This window comes from Falco rusticolus, chromosome 5, assembly GCF_015220075.1.
Source record: "Falco rusticolus isolate bFalRus1 chromosome 5, bFalRus1.pri, whole genome shotgun sequence".
Classification (NCBI taxonomy): Eukaryota; Metazoa; Chordata; class Aves; order Falconiformes; family Falconidae; genus Falco; species Falco rusticolus.
Window position 1 is genome coordinate 36555526 of NC_051191.1, and position 22966 is coordinate 36578491.

The window sequence follows — 22966 nt, forward strand, 5'->3', positions numbered from 1 at the left end:
ACTTGGATGCAAACTGTGATTTTGCCTAGAAAGTGGAGAAGGCTCACCATCTTGGTGGACCCTCAAGAGGCAGGTCCAAGGCCAGGAAACAAAATCCATTTCAGCCTGGCCTGTGCTATGGTGTTTCCCATCTGGTGATTAGGATCACCGGTCCCCAGGTGCACAGCTTAGCACTTATCTCAGCACAGTGAGTCCCAGGCCAGGAATGGGTGCCTCACCTTCCGGGGAGCCTCATAAGATGTGTCTCTCTGCCAAGCACCCACCCCTGGAGCCCTCAACAGCAAATGCACTTCTTCTCAGGCGCATGCCTACAGTCCTGGGACAAAAAAAGACTACTTGCATGTGAAGTTTTACAAATTTGGTCACTGTGACCAAACTTTATTACCCATTTTATAGAACTGTGACAAAAGTCTAGGAATCAAACAACATGGGGATCACAGAGGCTATTATGTTTATTGTGCTGAACAGACTGTGATAATCCATTAAAGGAACTTTTTCAACAAGCAAGCGATTTGAAGTACAATCATAGACAGAAACTCTACACAAAGAACAAAGCAAAAAGTTAGAAGACACTCAAAAGAAAAAGTAAACTGTAGTTAAACAACTTGAAGCATTTGTTTTTATTTTTCCTGCGAACACACCTCTCTTGCAGAAATGGTAGAAGAGTTAAATGTCCAGTCTTAGTTAGCAGTGACCAATGACAGCAAAGAACAGTCGTATAAAATTTATCTCCCACAAAAATAAACTATATATATAAAAAATTTTATGATGTTCTCACTGATTCAATGGCCACATGCAATTTTTCAGTCTGAAAAAAATGAGGTATAGTAGGCCCTAAGAGGTAGTAATGTGTTTTGATTGTACTACAATATATAGAAAATATAAGATGCAGTTCATCAGAGTGGTAAGTCTCTCGGCGGTTGAAGTGTGACACACACCCAGCAATTATTTCTGTGTCATCCACTGAATACTGTGGTTTTAAAAAATGCAAAAAAACCCTCAGACCCCAAAAGGGACTTGCTAAGGCTTGATTTGATGCCCTTTGAAGTCAGCAGAACTCCTTCTACTGCCTTCAAGTGACACTGGATTTGGCCTGTTAGAGCTACTGTATAGCTAGGATTATTTCTCTTCCACTTAATATTAACATGTCAAGTTGTAATACTCCAGTCAGCTGTTTCTCAGTGATTTCAGTTACTGAACCCTCTGTGGGCTTTTGAGGAGGTCCACATTTCTTGACACTGCCTTTTGGAAGAAGCCAGTAAGTAGTTATCTTAAACTGCATTTGGCTGGGTACTCAAGCCATACCAACAGACGCCTTCCTGAGAAACTACCCCTGGCCCATTTATTAATACAATGGTACAAAGTACTGACTAGAAAGAGAGGTAGAAGGGAAATAAAACAGAAATAGAGAAAATGAAATAGGACGAGGGAGAGAGACAAAGAACAGCAAAAGTGAGAGAGGAGAATAAAAAACCTCTACATAAGAAGCATTTAAAATAAATCTGGCTGAAACATATTACAAAATCACATTTGTGTAAAATACACGAAAATACTTGTCAAGTATTTTCTTACAAACTACTAATTATTTTTTTAAACACATATTTGTGATTGCATTATGCAAAAGCTGAGCTTGTTGCTTCCCACCTACAAAGCTTCAAGTTTCTTTGAAGGGTATTTTTTGTTAATTTTTTTTTTTAATATGAAAGTAATTTAAACTGTGTTTATTTTCCACAAGTTATTTTACAAAAATAGTTTTGAATTAGGGATTAGTTGCAGTCCTAACTGTTTCAAACGTTTGAAAACTAATGCTGAAAGTAACAAGTTCATTCCATTTCAAGTCTGGAGGTAGGTCTTTGTCAATCAATTAGTCCATTTCTTTAAACAATTCATTTGAGGTACAAACTTTGACAGTAATATTTAAACATTACAGCTAAATTTTTTTCTATGTCATGTAGTGTCATTGAAGAAAATTATCCTCACAAACCTATCAGCAATTCAGTACAAAAATATATTCAAGTTAACAGTACATTACACAGAAGTCTAGCAGAGAATGGGGTAAGTACATTTAAAAAAAACCCCAACAACAAACAAAAAACAAACCAAGAGAAAGAAAAATACATAGCCATGCTGAAACACAATAAAGGTATTGCTTCCTTAACTGCAATTAGGTGTTGAAGTAGAAAAAAAAGGAAAATGCAGATACTCATGATTATCTACCCAGTAAAAATTTCCTGCATTAAATGTGTATAGCAGCATGTATTTATCAGTCTGTTGAGTTATTTGTAAAAATCAGAGGTAGTATTGAATAGTGGGGTAATATTGCATCTGGTGCTAAAAGTGCTGCTTTGAATGAAAAGATGGAGAAATGCCACTGGCACAGAGGTGCTCAGTGAACCATCCTATGTCAAAATACATTGCTTAAAGTAATGCACAAGCTTAGCTGAGGTACGTGGTGTTGGTTCTTACACCATGACTGATGAGTAATGAGGAGAGATTCAATTCTTTTGAAATACTGGTATGGGGTGAGTGGAGTTAGTCGAAACTAAACTAAACAACTGAATTATTTTTGTTCAGATAAATTCACAATTAGTTTTGAGGTACCCTTCTGTACTTTTAAAAACACTTTCCTCAATAAAGACTTAATCATTAATGGCATAAGAGTGTTTGGTGTCAACCATTTTTGTTTCCACAGAAAACGTCTGGCTCTACAGAAAGCCAACTGTCTGGCTTCCTATGGTCCAGAAGATAAGGGCTGTTCATTTTGTTTACTACTTCTGCTGATATGTTTGTATCAATAACTATACAATGTATCTTTGTCTTTCTTCCCTTTTGCCAAGTGAAAGTACCTTTTTCATGTTGAATTCTTCCTTCTGATTACCAGCTGAATGAAGTGAAAGATCAGCTTTTAGTTTTTTTCCTGAAATAACAGTAAGTATTAAAATAAAAATAATAAATCAAGTACAAGTCTACAAGAAGATTACAAAGAAAAAAAAAAGAGTAGTATCTATCCCTTATCTTTGGTGTTCTAAAACAGGGAGTTTACTAAGTAGGGAGTGGGTTGCTGGAAGTGTTGTAAGGCTTTATTTAGTGTTACACACCCAGCCTTTTCTATTTCAATGCCCATTATAATGACTATGTTACAAGTTTCTTGTTTATATGTAGTGCAGTGAGTGACATAAACCTGATTTGGAGCTCTTCTTGACCCATTCACCCTTACTTAGCAGCTCAAACAAACTATTAGTAGGTTAAGAAAAAAGAAAACAGTAATTAAAAGTTGCATCATTAATCTGTGTCCCCATTGTGTTACAGCAGTTTTTCACTAAACCTGGGACTGTGAAGGGATTACAAAGATGATTATTAGACAAATCCTTTTTAAGGTTATGCAATTATTTTTTTCACCCCAGGCAAAAGTGGAAAGACCATGGCAATAGAAAATAAGTGGTCAAGGCAGTGTCTTCTCCCTTCAAAAGACCCAACTGCTGATGAGGTAGAAATTGCATGGTGCGGTCTCCTAGTCTTCCTCTGCAGACTCTTGTGAGGACGTTTCTTCAGTCTCCTCCTGGAATACACAAACAGAAAAAATAAATACTGTGGCAACCGTGCATCTCAGGCTGCTACCTCACACTTCTCTCACAGCTGACAATTACCTCCTGAGCTAACAAAGTGCTCTTTACAGCTGCTTTGACATCTCAAGAAGCCACTTTGGGGAGGACAGGAAGGTCCCTTGCTTTCTGATCCCTGCACTTTGCCTTGCCAGGCTTTCCTCCTACCCCAAGGGGTGCCAAGAAAAAGTAGTCTGTGCTGTGCTCTGTTACGGGCCTCTTACAGCCAGACGACATGGCAGCTAGAAAATGGAAAGCATTTTGAGCAGATATCCAGTGTTAAGTGGGTGCTCTGGCAAGCCTCCTCCTCCTCATCGGCTGTCCTCCTCCTCCCTAGTATTGCCTTCATGTTTGTCTTCAGCAAGCCTGACCAAATGCGATGCTCTTACACTGCTTATTTAACAAATGTGCAGTACCTTTCGGGACACGGGCAGTAAACTGGGGGCAATAAACATTTCTAATAAAAGGGGCTGTCAGTGAAAAGCTGTTTTTTATCAAACGCTGCACATCATCGCCTAAGACAGCACGTGAAAAAGATCTAGGAAGAAGAGGAATTTATGCCCTCAGCCAACTGAGACCTTTTAAGAATGACCAGCTTAAAACAGCTTATAACAGTCTTCATACTTTAATAGATTTGATTTTCCACATGGCTTCATTTTGTCTGGGTGGCTAACTGACACAATTTATAACTCTCTTCCTTTCCCAGGCCACTACAGTACACCATTCAGCAAAGCATGCCTTAAAGATTGCCTGCGTTATATGACCAAACTTCCATTCATTAGTGTTTGAAACACCTCAGCTGTGAAGGGCTCCTAAATGCTACCATGTGTGACACTGCTGCGGAGGAGCGGCATCAAGGAAAAACACTGGGCTTTAATCACAGGCCACTGCTTGCTGCAATCCCCTTTCAAAAGGTTTCAAACCCCCCCCCCCCCCCTCCCCGCAAGAAAGGGCTCAAAAAAGCTGTAAATCCAGGGAATAAACATAAGTATAAATGAATGGATGACAGCTTAAAAAATATAACCGTAGCAGCATCAAGCCATGAGATTTCACACTGGTTTTGTTTAGTCTGCTTTGGGTTATGTGGGAAATGTGAAAAGCATGAAGCAAATGCTCCCCCCTCTCCTTTCATACCCCCACCCCCTGCTAAATCTTGGGCCTCAGATATTTAAGCCAGTAGGTTTATACCTCTTGACTAGGAAACAGGCCACGACACTGGGGTGCTCTCTCGAGCACCAGGCATAAAGAAAGATGTAGCATGATCAAAACCGTGGACGGAGGACAGAGAGCAAAGTCAAGTGTCAGCTGCCCTCTGACCTTGAATTTTCAATTAATAATTAAATTCCAGAACACACTGATCTATCATGCAGATGAACAATTACTTCCTCAGAACAACTTGTGTCCATTTGTAGCAGGGTTACACTCACAGTGCTGCTACGAAAACGATCCCCAACTCATGAAACAAAGTAAGCGAGTTTTACTCTGCCTCTCATGGCACTGGGGGACCTGAGCTCACACTCCATCAAGTCCCATTAATGCATAATGCATTTTCCCTGCTTATCTTCCCCACAGAATGGGACTGTGACTGTTACAACATTTTAGTCAAGAAGAAAAATGGTATCTACAGGCACCTAACGAAGGGCTAATTTGGGCTGCATGTGGAGCAACAGTGCAAAATATGTTGGTTTGAGCTTTGGTAATTCAGAACTCAGGATGATCATGGCAAACACCAGCTTTGCCCCCAAGCCAAGTAATTCAGTTAAAAATTACAACTGTGGGTTTTGTGCTCTTAACATAATACAGGTAGACAAGTAATGGTATTTGATGATGATCATGTGCTTAATTTCTTACAGCACCATGCTTAGCCCCTCGCCTCTCATCATCATTTCCCAGAAGACAGCAGCGCACACGTGGGTGCAGAGCAGCAGCTCTCTTTGTTTTATGCTTGGTTTGTCAGGAAACTACTGAAACCTGATGGACTCATTTTGCACAAAGGTAGACTTCCAGTCACAGCATAAGGATGGAGAAGAGGCAAAGTATGTGGAAGGACATACTTCAGAGCCCAGCCAGGGTGGCCACAAAGAGCTATTTTTAGTTAAGGAGTTGCCCACTCTAGTAATTTTTACTATGACTCTCACAGTATTATTTTTTTTCCTTGTAGCCCATGCTGCAGTGACCAAGAATATTAATGAGAAGCTCTTCCTTCAAGTATATATATATATGTGTTCATGTAATGAAGGATGAGTTTCTCTCATCTGTGTATGTACATGCAAATGTGTGTAACTGTAGTACCTGGAAGGATGAGAAACCGAAAATCAAGCTAAACCCTATAAAATATTTAAATAATAAAGTAATTAATAAAAAAAATATTTGAGCCTGGAGACTTCAAATTCACATCAGTCTTTGGAAAGACTTTTCATGAAGAAAAGCTGGCAAAGGGATCATATTGTTGTGCAGCAAAAAGAAACCTTCCCTTCATTAAGTTCATTCCTTGCAAAAGCCTAAGATAGCTCAGATGGGTGGTTTTAAGCCAACCTATCATGCAAGTCCCTTGTCAAGACACAGATGGAGACATGATTGCTGCTCTGAAGTGCTTACAATTCAAACAAAGGGATAATACAAATCAGACATATATGCATGGAGAGACCCAAAGGAGGAAGTGAGTACAGGTTCTGAAAGAGAAAATGCAGATGTTAAGACAGGAACAGAGAGGGACTTTTTGCACTTGTGAAAACCTGGTTGCAAATCTTAGAAGGTTGTGCAGCTGTGATCTGCAACCCACCCTTTACCTCTACGGCACTCACACGCACACACACTTCTCCCCAAAAGGTGGAGGGGGGACAGGCATTTCGGAAACCACACTCCTTAGAAGTTGCAAACGGGCTCTGCATGGAGTCATTTCAGCCACAGATTCACTGAAGTGCATTGCTTGGCATGTCAGGGCACTGGGCACCTGAGGGGAAGGATACTTTACTACCAGTTAGCACCCTCCCTCCAGGCACTTACAAGTCCCCACAGACCCGCCACAGCCACGTATAGTAGGATCAATCCCTGAGTCAAAAGTCGAAGGAGGAACTGGGGCTGGAGTTAAATACTTTTTAAGTCCAGATGTGCTTCTGATCAAGCTGAAGAGAAGGGAAAAAATCAAGAAGGAAAGCACGGTCATTAGAGCAGGCATTAGAAATCCAAGTCAGTCAGTCACAGCGTGATTGCCATGCAGACCATAAATTCAGCAGCACCGGCACAGGAAGCACTCAGCCGAGAAGCCAGGGGTTCGGGTTACATGGCAGCCTTAATTCAGGTTGTTCTCACTTTTTAGGTGCATTTACTGTACTTGTGGAGACAGAATGGTGACGTGTGTTAATTGAGCGTAAATGTTCATCGACCCAGTTTTGCTTTGACCAGCTACTCCCCTGGTTATTTGTTTTCTGCTGCAGCAAGCTAGCGAGAGGCGGGGCCAGCAAGAGAAACCTGAGAAAGCTTCAAACCAGGTCGGATCTGGCTAACAGGGAAGCCGGAGCCACTCAGAGCTCAGGGTGAGTAGGACAAACACCTGAAGGGCTGGATAAATACTCAGATGCACAGCTCAGGCTTTCCTCCCTGCTGCTAATACCCCAGGTGGCTCCCCGTGCAGCCATGTGCCCCCCATACATGTATCCTCAGGGGCTGACTGACAAGGGGACATGCTGCAGGAGCAGTTTTACTTGGCATGTCCTGTCATTGGTTGTCCTATGCACGGGGTACGTTTATCCTGAGTTGCTACAGGTCATAGAGTGACATTGTGAGACAAACTGCAAGCCAGCACCCTGAGCTGTTTCCGCACTTAATTGCTCTAACTGCCCTGCCAAGCAGGGAGCAACGGGGAGCTGCTGTGTCTCCCAAAAAAGACCATCAAGAAGGCTTTTTCCAAAGCTCTTCTGTGCACAAATATGTAACAGGTCTTTTCTTGAGGGGTATCACTGGCCAACGGCTGGCAAATGTGGACACCGGACTGGGATCTTCATCTCTCACTGATGTTGGGCCCCAGCAGGAGAGAAAGGACAAATGTTTTGCAGTGGCTCACAGCAGTTATCTGCCCTCAAGAGGGCTGCTTTGCAGAGGGCTGGTACCACTGTTGTTGGCCCTGATTTAACAGTGGTGATGGTAATGAAAAAGACCAGGAGGCAGGACAGGAGGCTTCAGTCAGAAGTGCTATCTGCAGCCAGTATGCCTATTTGGGCTTGCCCAAGACACAGTTTCAAAATATGACATCCTTGGTGGGATCTGGTTGCCTGAAGATAGGAGCCTGGGGCTGTTTTAGATGCCCTGGGTATCTCATCTGGTATCCAGCACCTAGCCCAGAATGGTGCTGGTCTCCTCTGTCATGCCCACGTGCTCTGTGTGGATGTCTGTGATCCCCTGGGACACCTAAAAGAGCACAGAATAGCAGTGTCAAGATGTGTGGACCCACTAACCCTCTCCAGAGCTATGATTGCTGTATCTCTGCTTTTGAAGGTTGTTCACTGTGGAGAAACAAACTGGTGTATACTGCAGGAATATGTGAAGTGATAACCACTAGCATGTGCATCTCATTTCTAAAGCTCAAAGGTGGCATCATCCAGAATGGAGCTGTGCAGTAAATGACCATATTTAAACTACAGCACCTTTTCAGGTCAGAGTCACCCAATGTTCCCATGACCTCGTGTGGGTGAAATATAGCTCTGCCTGCTGCCCAGGACCTCCATTTGGTGATACACAATTGGTTGGTGGAGGCTATTTTTCTGGCAGCACAAGCAGTCAGCAGTGGCATTCTGGTGGCCTTAAGAACAAACAGGCTTAGGTCAGTCTGTGTTGTATCTCTGCATTCCCTCTTTTGGTGGACTCCCACAAAGCGGTCACAACAAGACCTGATGATGAGACAGTTGTTGGCATTTCAGGGGAGCATTGCCCCACCTGCAGAAAGGCAACTGTTTGACATTTTTGTAAAAATGTTTATTCTGTTTTAATATCCTGGGAAAAAGCTCCTTTATGGCTACCTCAAGGTTAATTATCTTTGCCTCAAGAAACTCACTGGCAATTCAGCTGGCAATTCAGTTTTTTCACCTTCTGCTCATGAATTTCTGAACAGCGGATTAAAGAAACTAGAACCAATTCTGTGAGATGAACTGCAGGATCACAGTAATGCTACATATGGAGCCTCTGAATTTGTCAGAGCTTTTATTTTATAACAAAGTATTAGCTGTTGGCACAGATTTTGCTGGCTGCTTTCTAAGCCCGAGAGGGTATGCTTGAATAGATATGTCAAAAAGAACTGCTGACAAGAGCAATTTGCAAACTGTGGACCATTGTCTGCTGTTAACTTGTCTGAAATCCCCTGGCATGCAAACTAATATTTTCAGAGGAGTCCCTGAAGCCTGTGGCTCCTATTGCAGATGCAGGGGCCCACATGGTGCCCAGCTGAGACACTGTGCCATCCTGACTGCTCCACAGCCAACACACCAAACTACTTTAGAAATTCTTACAGCACTAACAGACACTCAGAGTAGGTTTGCTCTGCATGAAGCTTAGGGTGGGATCTGCTGCTTCTATACTGTCTGCAAAGTGCACTGGTGAGCTCAGTGACAGCTGTCATTCAGCAGTAAGGCAAAGTTTAATTCCAGAAACTGGATTCAGAGCTCAAATTGTTGCAGGTATTTACTTCACACGTCACAATAAAAGGATTTATTATGGCAGAGGAGATCACCATGACCCTATACAGAAAGGCCACACAACTCTTCTTACTGCTGGACTAAAGCATGTTTTTAAGGGCATCTAAGGAAATTATTTCAATACAGAGGCTCCGTATATCAATACGTATAAGTCAACCAGCCCACAAGCAAGCAATTTCTGTGCATGTCACTGCTTGCATGCAAGAAGCCCAACTTCTCTAGCCCGGTGGCTATAAGCAGAGTTAAAAATTCTGCCTACGGATCAGTTCTGAGACCCCCTGCCCCCTCCTAGCACTGTTTCTGCAGACACTGGCTAGGGCATGGGACAGCCCTGGGGGTAGTGAGCAGGCAGGTCCCCCTAAGGAAGCAAAACTCTTGGTACTTAAATGATGTTAGAGGTAAATAGAGAAAAATACAGAGATGGCAGCTGATAGGGCAGGTTTGGGTTGAGGACAGGAAACCAACACTCCTGCTTTAAATGTCTACGTTCCTATGGACGTAGCCTTTAACAGCCCGCCTTGTCACATAAGGATGTTGGCCTTCAAATGACTACAGGCTTGACCACAGTGTGAGTCCAATATTTGGATACCAGTGAGCAGCCTTGCTGAGCTGCCACTTAACTTTCCCAATGCCCAATTGCATGCTGGTGGGCATGTGCAGAACTGCCTAATGCTCTTGGGAGCTGCATAAGGGCTGGCAAGTGTCTTAAAAATCATTGTGACTGGGACATGTCCTCAATGTTTCCACACTCAGGAAGGCAATGCACAACAGACATCAAGAATAAGACCTATATTTGAGTGCGCATGTATGCAAGAGCACTGGTTTGGAAATTCACATGCAGACTTGTTTTGAAATCCCCATGCTCTCTGATTTGAAGCAGATACTTCAAACTGGATTTTCTACCTTCTAGGAAGAAGCCTACCCACCAAGCTGTTGCGTATGGAGGATGCATCTTTCTTATGTTGACGTCACTCCATTTTTATATAAATAATCAAATACTGTGTGAAGGATAGAAGGGGAGAAGAGAGAATAAAGCAAAACGCTGATGCTGTCCCACCAGGTGACCAGCCTATGGCTTTTGAGCTGCATAGTTGGTAAGCAAATTAAGGGTGTCCTCTCACTGCTATAACACCACTGTTTGACTAGCAAAAAGGCTGCTCATGGGGGTTAGTGGATAACCCACATCCCCTGCTGTTAGAGGAAGTGAACTAGCTGGGACAGCCAGAGTGAAATTGCTAGGTCTGCACTGGGACTCAGCTGCTGGTAAGCAAGGCCCAGGCCAACAACAGTGGTAGACATCAGAGACATCTACCATCCTTGCATACCCAGGAATCACTCCTACAAATTCCCTTCCTCTGCTGGAGGAAGCGTCTTGCAAGGCTTGGCCAAGTTTTGGTCCTTGAGTGACAAGGTCAGGTAACTGGAGGGGACCAGGACAGTGCTCAGGAGGATCCCCTCAGGACAGGACAGAACAGGATAGGATATTTCTCTTTAAGTTAAATAGCCTTCTTTAAACATAGATTCAAGTCTCTTCTTCCTCTTAGATTAAGGGGGATTAAAAAACATTTCTCTATCTCCTAGTTTATCTCCCACTAGGAGAACTGTTTGATATAATGGAGTGATAATGAGTCTCTCTGGCTACTTTGAAAGGGCTTATCTGACACAGGATTTTTAAATCCAGGAGGGCTCACACTGAGAACTTCCAGAAACATGAAATACACTGGCAGATGTTTAGATACCCTAAAAAGTACCTGCCTTAGGCTCTGCCTCTTAATGTCTCCTACAGATGGGCTTGAAGGAACCTCAGCTCGCTCCAGATGCCAAACTTTGCCACTGGATTTTAGAGCAGCCCTGAAGTTAACTTAGCAATGAGGTTTCTGCAAGGCATCAGGCCATCCAGTGCTGAAGCCTGCACTGCTGAAGCCTTTTGAAATCGAGACTCAGCTGTCTGTCTAAATTACATTAGGACAGATTTCTTAAATGCGTTTTGGCATCTCAGTGTAGCAAGTGCCTTTCTGACCTAAGCAGGTCAAAACACTTTGAAAAAACCTGCTCCCCATGTGATTAAAAGGAGACTGAAAATCTCCAGCAAAATCTCAGTACTGGTCAGAATAATTTTGCAGGAAGCACCATTTAAAGTCTGCAAAGCACAGACCTAAAGTGAAAATGGTGCTTGAAGCAATCACAGGTGTTGTACTAACACTGACAGACCTATTTTGTCTTGGAGAGCTTCAACCCTACAAGATGTAAACAGTTCTGGTGGGAAGGAAATAAAATATTAAGGAAAAGAAGGCAGAAGTGCTGTGAGAAACATAAACAACCAAGCTGAACTAACCCCAAGTTTGAGAAGCTGCTCTTACAAACCTCTTGTGGAGGCTGTAAACTAGAGGAGTGGTAAACTGCTCTGCATTCACACAGCATGCCATCTCCAGAGCCAAAGTCCAGACTGGAGTGTAAGGCAAGCAGAGGCTAATAATAGTCTCTAATTATGAGTACCTATGTCCTTAATTAGATGAAAGAGCAAAAAAAGGTGGATGCCAATTTTTAAGAATCCTTAGGCTTGTACACTTCACTGAAACTCTGTGGGTTACTGCCTCAGCTCTGCTTTCTTGTGGCAATTGAGATGGCAAAGCCCAAAAGGACACTGGAGCCCACACAGGTAAACCTGAGGTAGCCGGCCTTCCTCCTGAGCCCCTGTGGTACATGAAACAGTGCCAATTTCTGTGCATATTTTATGTTAAGCGACAGAGGAAGGACTATGGTGAAGGCCTCCCAGAATGGAGTAAGGAAAGGAACACTAGAACAGGCTTTGAAATGGAGGTCAAACCCATATAATTTACCTTTTCCCCGCCCCCACCATTTTAGAACATGAAAAGAATAATAAAGGAAGGCCTGTTAGAGTTCTATTACACACACACACACACACACACACACTCCAGCCTAAAAATGACTGCTTGTTACAAACAGGAAGCAACTGCCAGAAGTTATTCACCTTCAATCCTTTATCACCTAAAAAAGCATTACGGCTTTTGTCCACGGAGCCACTGGCAACTGTGGTTTGGGAACAGCTATCTATCTGTAATGATAAATAATAAAATAAAGCATCTTCCCTTTTGAATCCCAGCTGAGAGATTCTGCCAAGTGATCAAACTTGTCTGAACCTCGGAGCAGCAGCTTTGAAGTAATAAGAAAAAGATTGAAAACCTGCAGCCAAGAGCCGCACACACCTCATTAGGGCCCAGCCATGCGGGAAGGCCTAACGGCAGTCACCGGCCCTGGCCCCGCATACCCACTGGAAAGGGGCTGCGGGAAGGGGAGATAAAAGAGCCTTTCATAGTGGAAGTGCACTGGTGACATTTTTACGAGCGGCAGCCCCAAGGCTGAGCGGGCCGCGCCAGGCTGCCGCCTGCCAGCGCAGGCCTCAGGGCGGGCAGGGGCACAGGGGGCTCTGGCTCTGCCACTGCCATGGCTCTTCCTCAGTCTCCCCCAGCTTTTCCTTTCTGGTTTTGTTTCTGAAAGGGAAACTTTAACACACAGGGCTCTACCTTCCCCAGGTTGTGCTCAGAAAAGTGTGCCGGTCACCACCTCCTCCGCCGCCCTCCCCCCCCCCCCCCCCCCAAATTAGAAACATATTTCTCAATGAGAGTGAGGTGGGTTCTCCGATCTGGTTCAGCAGAGTTCATGTGAGACTGTGGTGTAATTCAGCTAAATTATTTTTTTCTTACCCCTCCCCCGCAAAAAAAAAACCCAAAACCAAAACCAAAACAAAACCACTAAAGCTTAACAGACTTGTAAAGAGCTTTTTAAAACGTCTGAAGGGTTTAATCATAGATCTTACCACACAGACACCGGTGAGGCTGTGTGATGGCAGTACAGCAGAGTATTTAACTTTGAGAGCTGAAGTTCTGGGTTTAATTTTCAGTTTCAGACTAAACAGCAGGTCTGCAGCGAAAGGCAGGGCGACGACTCCTGAGCAGAACAGGGTAATGGAAATGCTTTTCTTGCAAACTTTACTGATTGTGTAACCATGGAGCACCTCTTTATGCAGGCGAAAGCGCAAAATCAGAGAAGTTTGTGTTGGTTTTAATAAACTCCCCCCCCTGCCCCTCCCCATCCCCTCCCTTTTTTTTTCTGCAAAGAATTCTGCTGCTGTTTTATTATGTAATGCTGCAGGCTAAAAATATATCCCTAATTTAAGCCATCTTGCCAATAAATCTACAAATACCAGGTAATCCAGAAAGGGTAGTTATGGTTTAATGACATACTCTTCTTGTCATCTTAATATGTTCAACTCCTAAAGGATTTAGAGTGACGCATTTAAAGATTTTTTTCAACCTCTTGAGCATCTCCACACAATCTGGTGGAAAGGGAGATAAAGCATGGTCCTTTTCAGCACAGAGCAGCAACCCCAACTTTGCAAGCCTCATCTGCACTGTGATCCATGCTACCACAGAGCAAACCTTTTTCTTTCTCTAAGCAAGATAGTCTGACTCAAAGTGAGTGGGGCTGTCCAACTAAATAGTGATTATTTCCTTTTGATTATAGAACCTTTTATGGGAGTTTCTTTTCCAATTGAACACATCTATATTCTATAATCAAATTGAAAAGGTATCCTGGTGGGAATGTGTGTTCAAAACATGTTTTCTTTCAGGACCGAGACAGATTTACTGCAATTTATACCTCAATGGGAACCTATTCTCCTCTTCCTAAACATAAAAAAAATACTAATATAAATTACAGTTAATGCCTTACTGTATAACAGAGTTCTCAGGAGACTATTAAAGTGATGGGCAAGCCGCCTAACATACTGGAACTGTCTCTTTGCTGTTCTGATTTCAGTTTCCAGATTTTGCCTCAAAATGAGCATAAGAATCAGGGAAGGGGGTGGAAGCCGTTCACTGCACTGAATCTGATATCTCCTGGGTCCTAGAGCTCACACGTCCCTTCTTTCCAGACTCAAGTCTGGTTTCAATGGAGCTCTCATTTTTCTTCCCACTAATCCTGCTGTGAGATCAACCATTGGTAACTCTGTGAGAAATTAAATACCAGGATGTGGGAAATCTGAGATCTGAATTCAGGCAGAATGTGGATGATTCATTTTTTTCATTTCTCTCCTTCTCTTTTCCCATGGTGGTTGTGTGGCAAATAACTCTCCAAACCTGAGATCAGAGATCAGCCCTGAAAATAGTGACTGCATTGACAGAGCAGAGGCAAAGCAAGAAGTGCATTGGTGATATTATATCCTTTTTAAATATAAGCAACAGCCATTTTTTTCTAAAGAGAGGTTTCGGCCAACATTTTCTGAAGACATTCTGCCAACATTTCCAGAAATGCCTTACAATGGGATCAGCACCAGAACTTCATCGCGGTGATGCTCACTGTCTGCTGGAGCAGACTTCATTAAGAATTTAACATTTGTGGCATTGGGATCCCAGTGAAACAGGATCCATGAGATAGTTTGCTATGGTGATGTGAGTGCTACAATGTCCAACAATCAGGCAGTTGTTCTGAATTATTTTTTTCCTTCCTCGATGTTAGCAAAGCACATTTATTTATTTAGGTTCTATAAGGATGAAGTCAAGAGGCTTACAAACACTGGACTACCCAAAGGTTTAGGTCCTTAGTGCACTGCTTGGCAATGTGTTGATACCTGAAAACCACCTATGTACTCCTGTAGTCTTTAACATGAATTACCTGGGAACATACACTGTGTAGTCTACTAAGACTTAGGTTGTGATGCTCTCAAACTTCTTACTCTATAAATACAGCAGCAATTGATGACCACGAGCTCCGAACAGCCCCACGAACAGCAGCCTGTGCTTGCCATCTGGGTTGCTTCACACCATCGCAGCACTAAGGGACAGCAATGTGAGAGCACCAATGGAAGTGATACAGGATGGAAGCTCCACTGGGAAAATAATTTTAGCGTGTCTACCACGATGTTATTTCACACTGACTTTTATGAATCCTTTGCCTAGTTGTCCTCCTTGAGCTGCAAGAGAGAAGGCAAGCTCATAGGTTCAGTGTATCTATCCCAGCCTTAATGTTTGGCACAGGTGTCACAAGCTGATGGGCTGCCCAGGGAGGCCAGATATCACCCCAGGGTAGCATGGCAGCACTGATTTCAAGGAACTAAATTCATCGAATTCCACAAATGCCCCACAGTGACTGACAGAGTAGCTGTGAAATGCTTCTTATTTTTCTCCTAGTCCAAGACTGTTATTTTGGGCAACAAGGGGACTTTATAAAATTCCCCAGATGTCATGAAAACCTCAGAATAACGTATAATATTGGGTTCTTATTGCTTCCTTCCAGAACATGTTTAAAGATGTGTATCAGTTAATAAGAGCTGAGCTGTTCTTTTCCCTACAGAAACCTTTTTTAATAGTGCTGGTACCATCCTAGCAAATATTTTAACAGATAAAAAATGTAATTTCATTGATCTAAACTTTGATTTTCATTGTGTTTACCTTATTCCACATCCATTGCAGCATACCTCATTTTTAACATACAATTTGCAACAGAATTTATATGGTCCTGAACTGGCATGGCAAAGATGTAACAGTTCCTAAAGCAGCGGTTACACAGAAAGTTCATGTCCCATGTTTTGAAGTGCAGCAGATGAGCTGAGTTACAGCCCTGGAGTATCTGTTAATAATATTTATCTCAGGAAACAGAGTATCTTTCATTGACTTCAGCTGGTGTGGAGGAGCAACAATGATGCTGACTTCAAGATGCAGAGCCTTTATAAGAAGCTCAGGAACTAAGTTCTCAGTGAAGAGTGCTTTCTTTCCTGCACAGCCTTCTGACACACCTCATCTTTGTAATAAGCATTTTGATTATTTTTGTTGCTCTGAGTCCAAAGGTTGATTGTTCTGGTAGTTTCAACTTTCTGGATATCATTTTGGAAACATCTTAAATCAATTCAGATTTTCAGGGGGTAGCCAAGTACTGCCTAGAATCCTGTATGTGTGTGAAGTAAGATATCCAAATTAGCAGCACAGACTCTTGTTACTCTTGGAAATCTTGGCCAAAATATGTAGCATGTGTATGCAAAAGTAGCACTGTTTAATTTACTCTTGACTGACATTTTTTTAAACACTGTTTCCTGCCCAGCCATCTTCCTCAATGGTGTTTCCTCAGCACATGTCACAGCCCCTTCTCTTCTGGCTATCATTAGTGAGATTGCAGTTTGCATGAAATCAGCCAAGTTCTGAACTGGATGGAGCACCTCCCTGAACAGCTTCTGTGGCCACAGCCATGGGGTCAAACACAAAGCACTTGGGCCACTGCCATTGCCTGCCTGTCTTGGGCTTTCTCCCCAAGCGGGGAGGGGAGAGGGAAGAGGTACGGAGAGGGCAAAGGGGAGTATTGCTGACTTAGAGAAATATTTTAGCTTACCCCTTCAGCCTCCAGCCTTTTATCACCAACTGCAGCACCTGCTCTGAGTGCTACACATGGAGCAGCTCAACAGCTGCAGCCCTTGAAGGCTTATATGTGCTTTTAGGGACAGGTCCTGCCCAGCACACATAGAAAGAAGAGAGACCTGAGAGCATGTCTGTATTGAATGGGCAAACGTGTGACCAGTGCTGCATTCAGAAAGCTGCCTCCTGCTCTAGGGCTTGTCTCAAGGGAATTAAATTTTACATAATAGGAATAGTTAAAATAACCTTTTTTTGCTCTTATCCAGAGCTGAAGGCTCCTCCTGTGTTGGGCTATGCCACGGTGACAGATAGTCCCTGACAAGCCACAAAACAAAAATGTCTTGCTATATCTGATTCCTTTTTAGTCACATGAAATCATGAGTGTGTGCACTCTTATAACTCCCTTATGCAAGAAGGAAGCATCAGCACTTCAGTTTTCACAGAAGCGGGGGGATCAAAGCACTGGAAGACTTGCCTAAAATGGGACTTGCACACTGCAGTGCTCAGTGCTAATGGCTTCAATGGAAGCAAGAGGCGCACACGGCACAGTGCTGCCTGGGGCACCTCTGCTCCTTAGGCAGCATATGGGGTCACAGGGACAGGCACCTCAGCCTGCCTTGTGGGCCACAGGTACGGTAAACAAGGGGGTGCATAGCTCAGTCAGTAAATGCTGACTGAATTTGAATAAGCATCTGAATTTAACAGATGGGACCACCCAAAATCCTGTTTCTTTTCTGCACTCAGGCACTGCCCAGCAGCACTGAGGCCAGTGCTACTGTGAAGCTGGGACTCAGCCAAACTGTCTTTCTCCTGGTTGTTTACTCAGTGGCCCTTTGACCTTTGAATCATTAGCTGCACTGTGTCCCAGGTTCAGCAAGCGGCATGAAGAACACTTCTCCACTGGCAACCTGGAATGGAGAAACGGGGGTGCTGCTCAGGTGACCTACTTGCAGAGCAACTCCTGTCATATGAGAAGCAGGCTACCCCTGCTCTCCTGCGAAGCTCGTTCCACTCCCACCACCGCTCTCCAAGTACTGGATCCTAGCAGAGGCCATACAGGATTTCTAAGTCCCAAATAACATGAGACAGGAGACTGGGGCAGGCAGCGCCTTATGACAGTGCAGCTGCTGGGCAAGTGCCTCTCGCTCCTGCGGTGAACCTAAGGCGCCTGCTGACTGCAAGGGAGACTGGGCAAGTAGGGACTGACTGGGGTAGTTTGTGATTTTCTCTATTAAACAACCAAATTCTCTTGAAGGGAAATGGGGCTACCTGTATGTCTATCGGCAAATCAAAAAGACTGATAGCTGGATTACAAAGGTTATTTGAATATTAGTGAAGCAGTGGTTATGATGCACACCTAAATGCCTAAACTACCTTTATAAAAAACATCTGCCTGCTCCCTTTGTGCTCTCCATGAAATGGTGGAAATACTGGGTGAGCTCTGCCTATATTTTCATTACTGGTAGGATGGGTTCAGTTGAAGGAAGTACTCAAATGAGCTGTGAGAAAAAGCGATTTTTATAAAAGTGATTTTTATAAAATTGATTTGTGGTAATGATCCTGTAGCTCCAGCATTCATTGCGTGAAACTGTACTTGCTGGCAAAGTCTTTGCCATCCCAACACTGACAGGCCAGTGTGTACCTGCCAATGAAATAAACTACAAAACTGTGAAAAAAAAATTGCCTCATAAAGCAGCAACCTACACCTTCAGATCACTCTATGTATTTCTGATTTTTGACTCTTCAAAGTGACTGAGTATCTAAATATACTCCTGTTCTGAAGGCAATTTTATTCCTTTTCTTCCCTTCCTTCTGGTCACAGTATCTCGACTTTTTAAATTTATTTACAGCCAAATTCCTGGAAGCAGCCATCTCAAAAATATTACTCTGTCATAGCTATGTAATAAATGATAATAATAAAAACAAAACCTTAGAAACCTGAATCTTACATTGGTTTGGGTATTTAGATGTAGCTTCATTGAATTATGATATTCAGAGTCTGTTCAGAAATTATGTCATATAAATAAAAAAATAATTGCTGTCAGAAATACCTGACTTCCTCTTCTAGCCCTCATTCTTTAGTACAGGCTACTGCTTCATCTGTTCATAGAACTGATGATTGCAACATCTATATTTTCACCCAGATGTTTTTTGGGTTTTATTTCAAAAAATGGTGGTTTGTTTGTTTGGGTTTTTTTTTAGTCATTAGACAAACTATTCAGTCTCCTTGTCACAATACACTGATTAGAAAAGAAGACTGATGACGTCTTCCTTTGGAAACTGCATAATGCAATTGCCACCATTTTGCCTTGGAAGAAGAAAGAAAGCAAGGATGTAAATCGCGGCACCCTCCACAAGACTGCATCTACTGCATCCATGAATAAAGCAAGAGACTTTCCTGGTTTCCTTAAAATCAAATTCAAACCTCTCCCAGAGCAATGGTAGGTCCATTCCTGCAGTTCAGGCATCCACCTAATATCTTAATAATTCTGGCTGTAGTCCACATTTGATATTATTCCAGTTTTGTTTGGTGGTTTGGTTTTTTTTTCATTTTACACCAAGCAATCATTACAGGTTGCTTGAAATACAAATAGCAGAACTAGTAACAATGGAACATAATTTTCAGATTGGAGCGATTTTTCCTAAGACTTCCCATGACATTTTTATCTACTTGTTTAAATGATGTTTTCAAATCAGAAAAGTGTTTCCAGAACACTCAAAAGCAAAATCTGGAAGGATTTTGCAAAGCAAAATTGTTCAAAAATCAAAATAAAACCCTATTTTGATTTAAAAAACTCAGTCCCCAGGTGATCATAGTATCATGGAGTTTTGGAAAAACAAAAATTCCAAGGACACTTACGGGGAAAAGGGTCAATAAAAACAAGTTATTTCATTGTGAAACTATTTAGACAAAACTTTGTAACAGTTCCAACAAGCGTCATCCCCCTGTCTGGTGGTGGCAGGAGTCAGGGCACTGAGCCACAGCACGTCCAGAGCTCAGCCCCACTGGGAAAACTTTGGGAAGCTCCACCGGCACCACACGCCACACGGGGAGGTGCAGCGAGTCTGGGCTGGTGGAGCTGTGAGACACACTTGCTTGGCATGTGTTTACATGGTACCAAGAGCCTCCAGCACATCTAAAATGGCTCCTACTTCTGTCTTTGGTATTTGCTTTAAAATAAACAGTAATAAAAAATTGTAACTTAGCCTTTCCAAGGATGTTCTGGAGTGGTGTATATAACACACATGCACTTACACTACATTGAAATATAAAAATTCACATACCATTGGAAAATAAAGTTTAACCCCTCTGGGATCTGACAACTTTCTAACTCTCCATATCAATAAATACAGAAAAGGTACTCAACACTTAACAACACAGCTTGCTGGATGCAGTGTGAAGAACAATGAAACCCTGGGGTACCCTCCAGGGCAGAGCTTTTTCCATGTTTCTACAGCCAAAGCTCAGTTGAGTAAGGCTGCAATATTCCTGGCTTGGCCAGGACACAGGGTGGGCTTGGCCAGTGGCACATGCTCTCTTGGATGTGTACGTGCACCTGCCTGGGAGTGAAGGATTTGCCATCCTGTCTGTGACCAGTGTCGCAGATTCTTTTCAACCTGCTAAAGTGGATCTGTGGAGTATTTCTACCACATTACTGTCTGAGATTTCACAGAAGGTGAAAAAAAAAAAATCCACATGTGGTGGCTAGCATGTATGCAGAATGCCTGAAGCTTGTGCAAGTGCAGATTTATTGCACGGCACAGAGAGGTGATACAGCATGTGCACCGTGGGCCTGCTGGCCATGGTGTCCCCAGCGCATTGGACCTCCCACACAACCACCATGGATCCCAGGCTCTACTCTGCTCACAAAGTCTGCTGCTTTTGGGCTGCACATGAATGTGTGAATCACAGATGTAGCTCCTGGGCTGCAGAGCCTGTCTGACGCTTTTAGCATTACTGTGTCCGACACCGAGTAGGCATATGCATTGGATGCAGCTTGGGAACGCATATAACTTGAGGCTGTGAGGTCATATATTATGACTAATTAACATGCATAATGTTATTGGTACCAAGACGAAGAAATGAGTAACAGGAAAAAATACAGTGAAGCTGCATTTTCTTTCCTATACAATATAACACTTTTCTGTTTAGCTTTTATTCTTGTTGGGATTTGATTTTTTGGGCATTGTTTTAAAAGCATCTGATGTGTTTAGCATTACCTGGAAAAGTACACTGTATATATACCTTTGGTGTATTTTTTCATACACGTTTTTTCTATGAATATTTTACATGTAACTTTTCTGACTGATACGCTGTCTTTCTGACTGATATGCTGTCTTTCAGGCTCAGATACAAAGGATTTGCAAAGATTTCAGATTTTAACAGACCTCCCAAAGAGATTATAAGATTTTTCAAAGGGCTGTTCTACACTCACAGTACTTCTTCTCTCCAGAAATGATAAAAATAAAACATGTCCTGTTTCCAGAAAACTTTGATAGCTTTCATGATGTTTTCCTAAAAATATCTGTTGTCTCTGTATTACTTAAGAGTTTAACTCCCCCATATGGCTGAGTCTACAGCTGCTACAAATAGCTTAAAAATGAGGAAATAGAAAAATATCTATTTCTATTTGGACTGCTTGTTTGTACACATCAGTAAGAATATTACTACATCATGATTGTAAAATCTGGCTGCCCTTCTTTGGAGACAGGGTAGATTTCAAAGGAGTATCTTGTTTTTGAGGTTTAGGCACATATTTACATGAAAATGCTAAACTTACCAATGCCACACAGTTAGGCTGGCTATCTTTTCCTCACTTCCCCAAGGAAGTGCGAGAGTATGTGTCAGTGACCATCACAAAGATATGTACAGACCTTGGTAATTAAAGGTTTGTATTAATGATATGGGTGTGTAGATTTCCAGTGGATTTTACTGCTGCATTCACCATCTATGTGATGGTAGATCTTCAGAGCTCTGGGGATGTTTGAAGATATTGCATCTGTATGGCCCTAAACTGGCCAGCAGATATCCATAAAGAGATTTAGAGCATGGTGGAGCCCTGCACAATGCTTAAAATCTGGGAACAGAACTGTTATTAATAAAATGCGAATTTTATCTAGTCTTGCTCCTTCTATGTTTTTTAAAATGACACAAACCCAAAAGCCATAGGCATTAGCAGCAGTAGCAAGAGTAAAGGTGACGTAAACTAATGCTCACAGAAAACTTTGAGAATACACCAAAAATTGAAAGCACAGGAAAGCACTCCGAGGCGAAGCCTGACCACGAGTTTCTTTCACTTTTACCAAGGCAGGCTGGGGTAACACACCATCATACAGCAGTTCTCAACTGTAACCTCTTACAGTCCCCACTGATGAAGAAAGGATACATTTCTAACTTAATCCAGACTGCCACATGGTAAAGCCATCTGGGAGGATATTTTGAAGGAAACAGATGGAAAAGGAAGAGATTCCTCTGAATGTAGTTTAAGATTTACATTATCCTCCATGAACTTCCATGTAGTCCCCATGTTTATATAATTTATCACTATTTCCTTAGACAGCTCAGATTAGGAAGCCTGCATGAGCTCATGTTCTTGTTGTTAATTCTGAATGTGAACCTCCCTCCTTTAAAGGGAAATTCAGTAGTGTAAAAAGAAATCAGAGAAAGGCAACTGGACTTAAGTGAAACCCAGCAGCATGAAGTTCCTGATCGTCCCAGGAATTACACTGTTTTATCTCCTTCTTTCAGCCTCAGGAAGACACTGTCATGAATGCTTGCTCAAAGTGATAATTTTTGTTCTCTGCCATGTACCCATACCCAGCAAAACCGCAGTGTTGTGCTAGCATAAGTGCCTATTAAAACCAGGAAGGGTTAAAGATAAGTCAATGATTTTACTGAACATCCCTCAGGCCAAGGACTAAAAAAAAAGAAATGCTCTCTGAGTGAATACATGGCACACAAATAATTTAAAGAGTGTAATTTCACTAGTCGTGTTGTGATGACTGGGGGTTTCCAAAAAGCCCTCTCTCTCCTTTCATGCATTCTTCTGTGCCTCCTCGTTTTCTATACAAACATTTCCATTACTAATGGGAATGCCAACGGGCCTCCTTTTCTCTCTCTCACTCTCTCACTCTCTCTGACCATGGAGATACTGCCGAGGCACCGTGCAGCAGCGGCTGCATCCAGCTGGCTGAAAACCCCTGCAGCATCCCCACTGGAATCATTGCTTCGGAAAGAAGGGACGGGAAGATC

The 22966-nt window shown here is 42.6% G+C and overlaps 1 protein-coding gene across 2 annotated transcripts in view; it reads right to left on the reverse strand.

The window, feature by feature from the left end:
- Nucleotides 1-343: 343 nt before the first annotated feature.
- The window catches only part of HMGA2 (high mobility group AT-hook 2), a 123051-nt gene continuing 100428 nt past the window's right edge, over nucleotides 344-22966 (reverse strand). Inside the window, exons 6-7 of one of the 2 annotated variants that reach the window (XM_037389130.1) lie at nucleotides 6385-8009; nucleotides 3502-3559 (exon numbers count right to left, since the gene is read on the reverse strand). In XM_037389130.1, coding sequence (XP_037245027.1) covers nucleotides 7935-8009 — 75 coding nt within the window. In that variant the 3' untranslated portion in view covers nucleotides 3502-3559; nucleotides 6385-7934. Of the gene's footprint in view, nucleotides 3560-6384; nucleotides 8010-22966 lie in introns of both variants that reach the window. The other variant, XM_037389131.1, reaches the window with a different exon arrangement.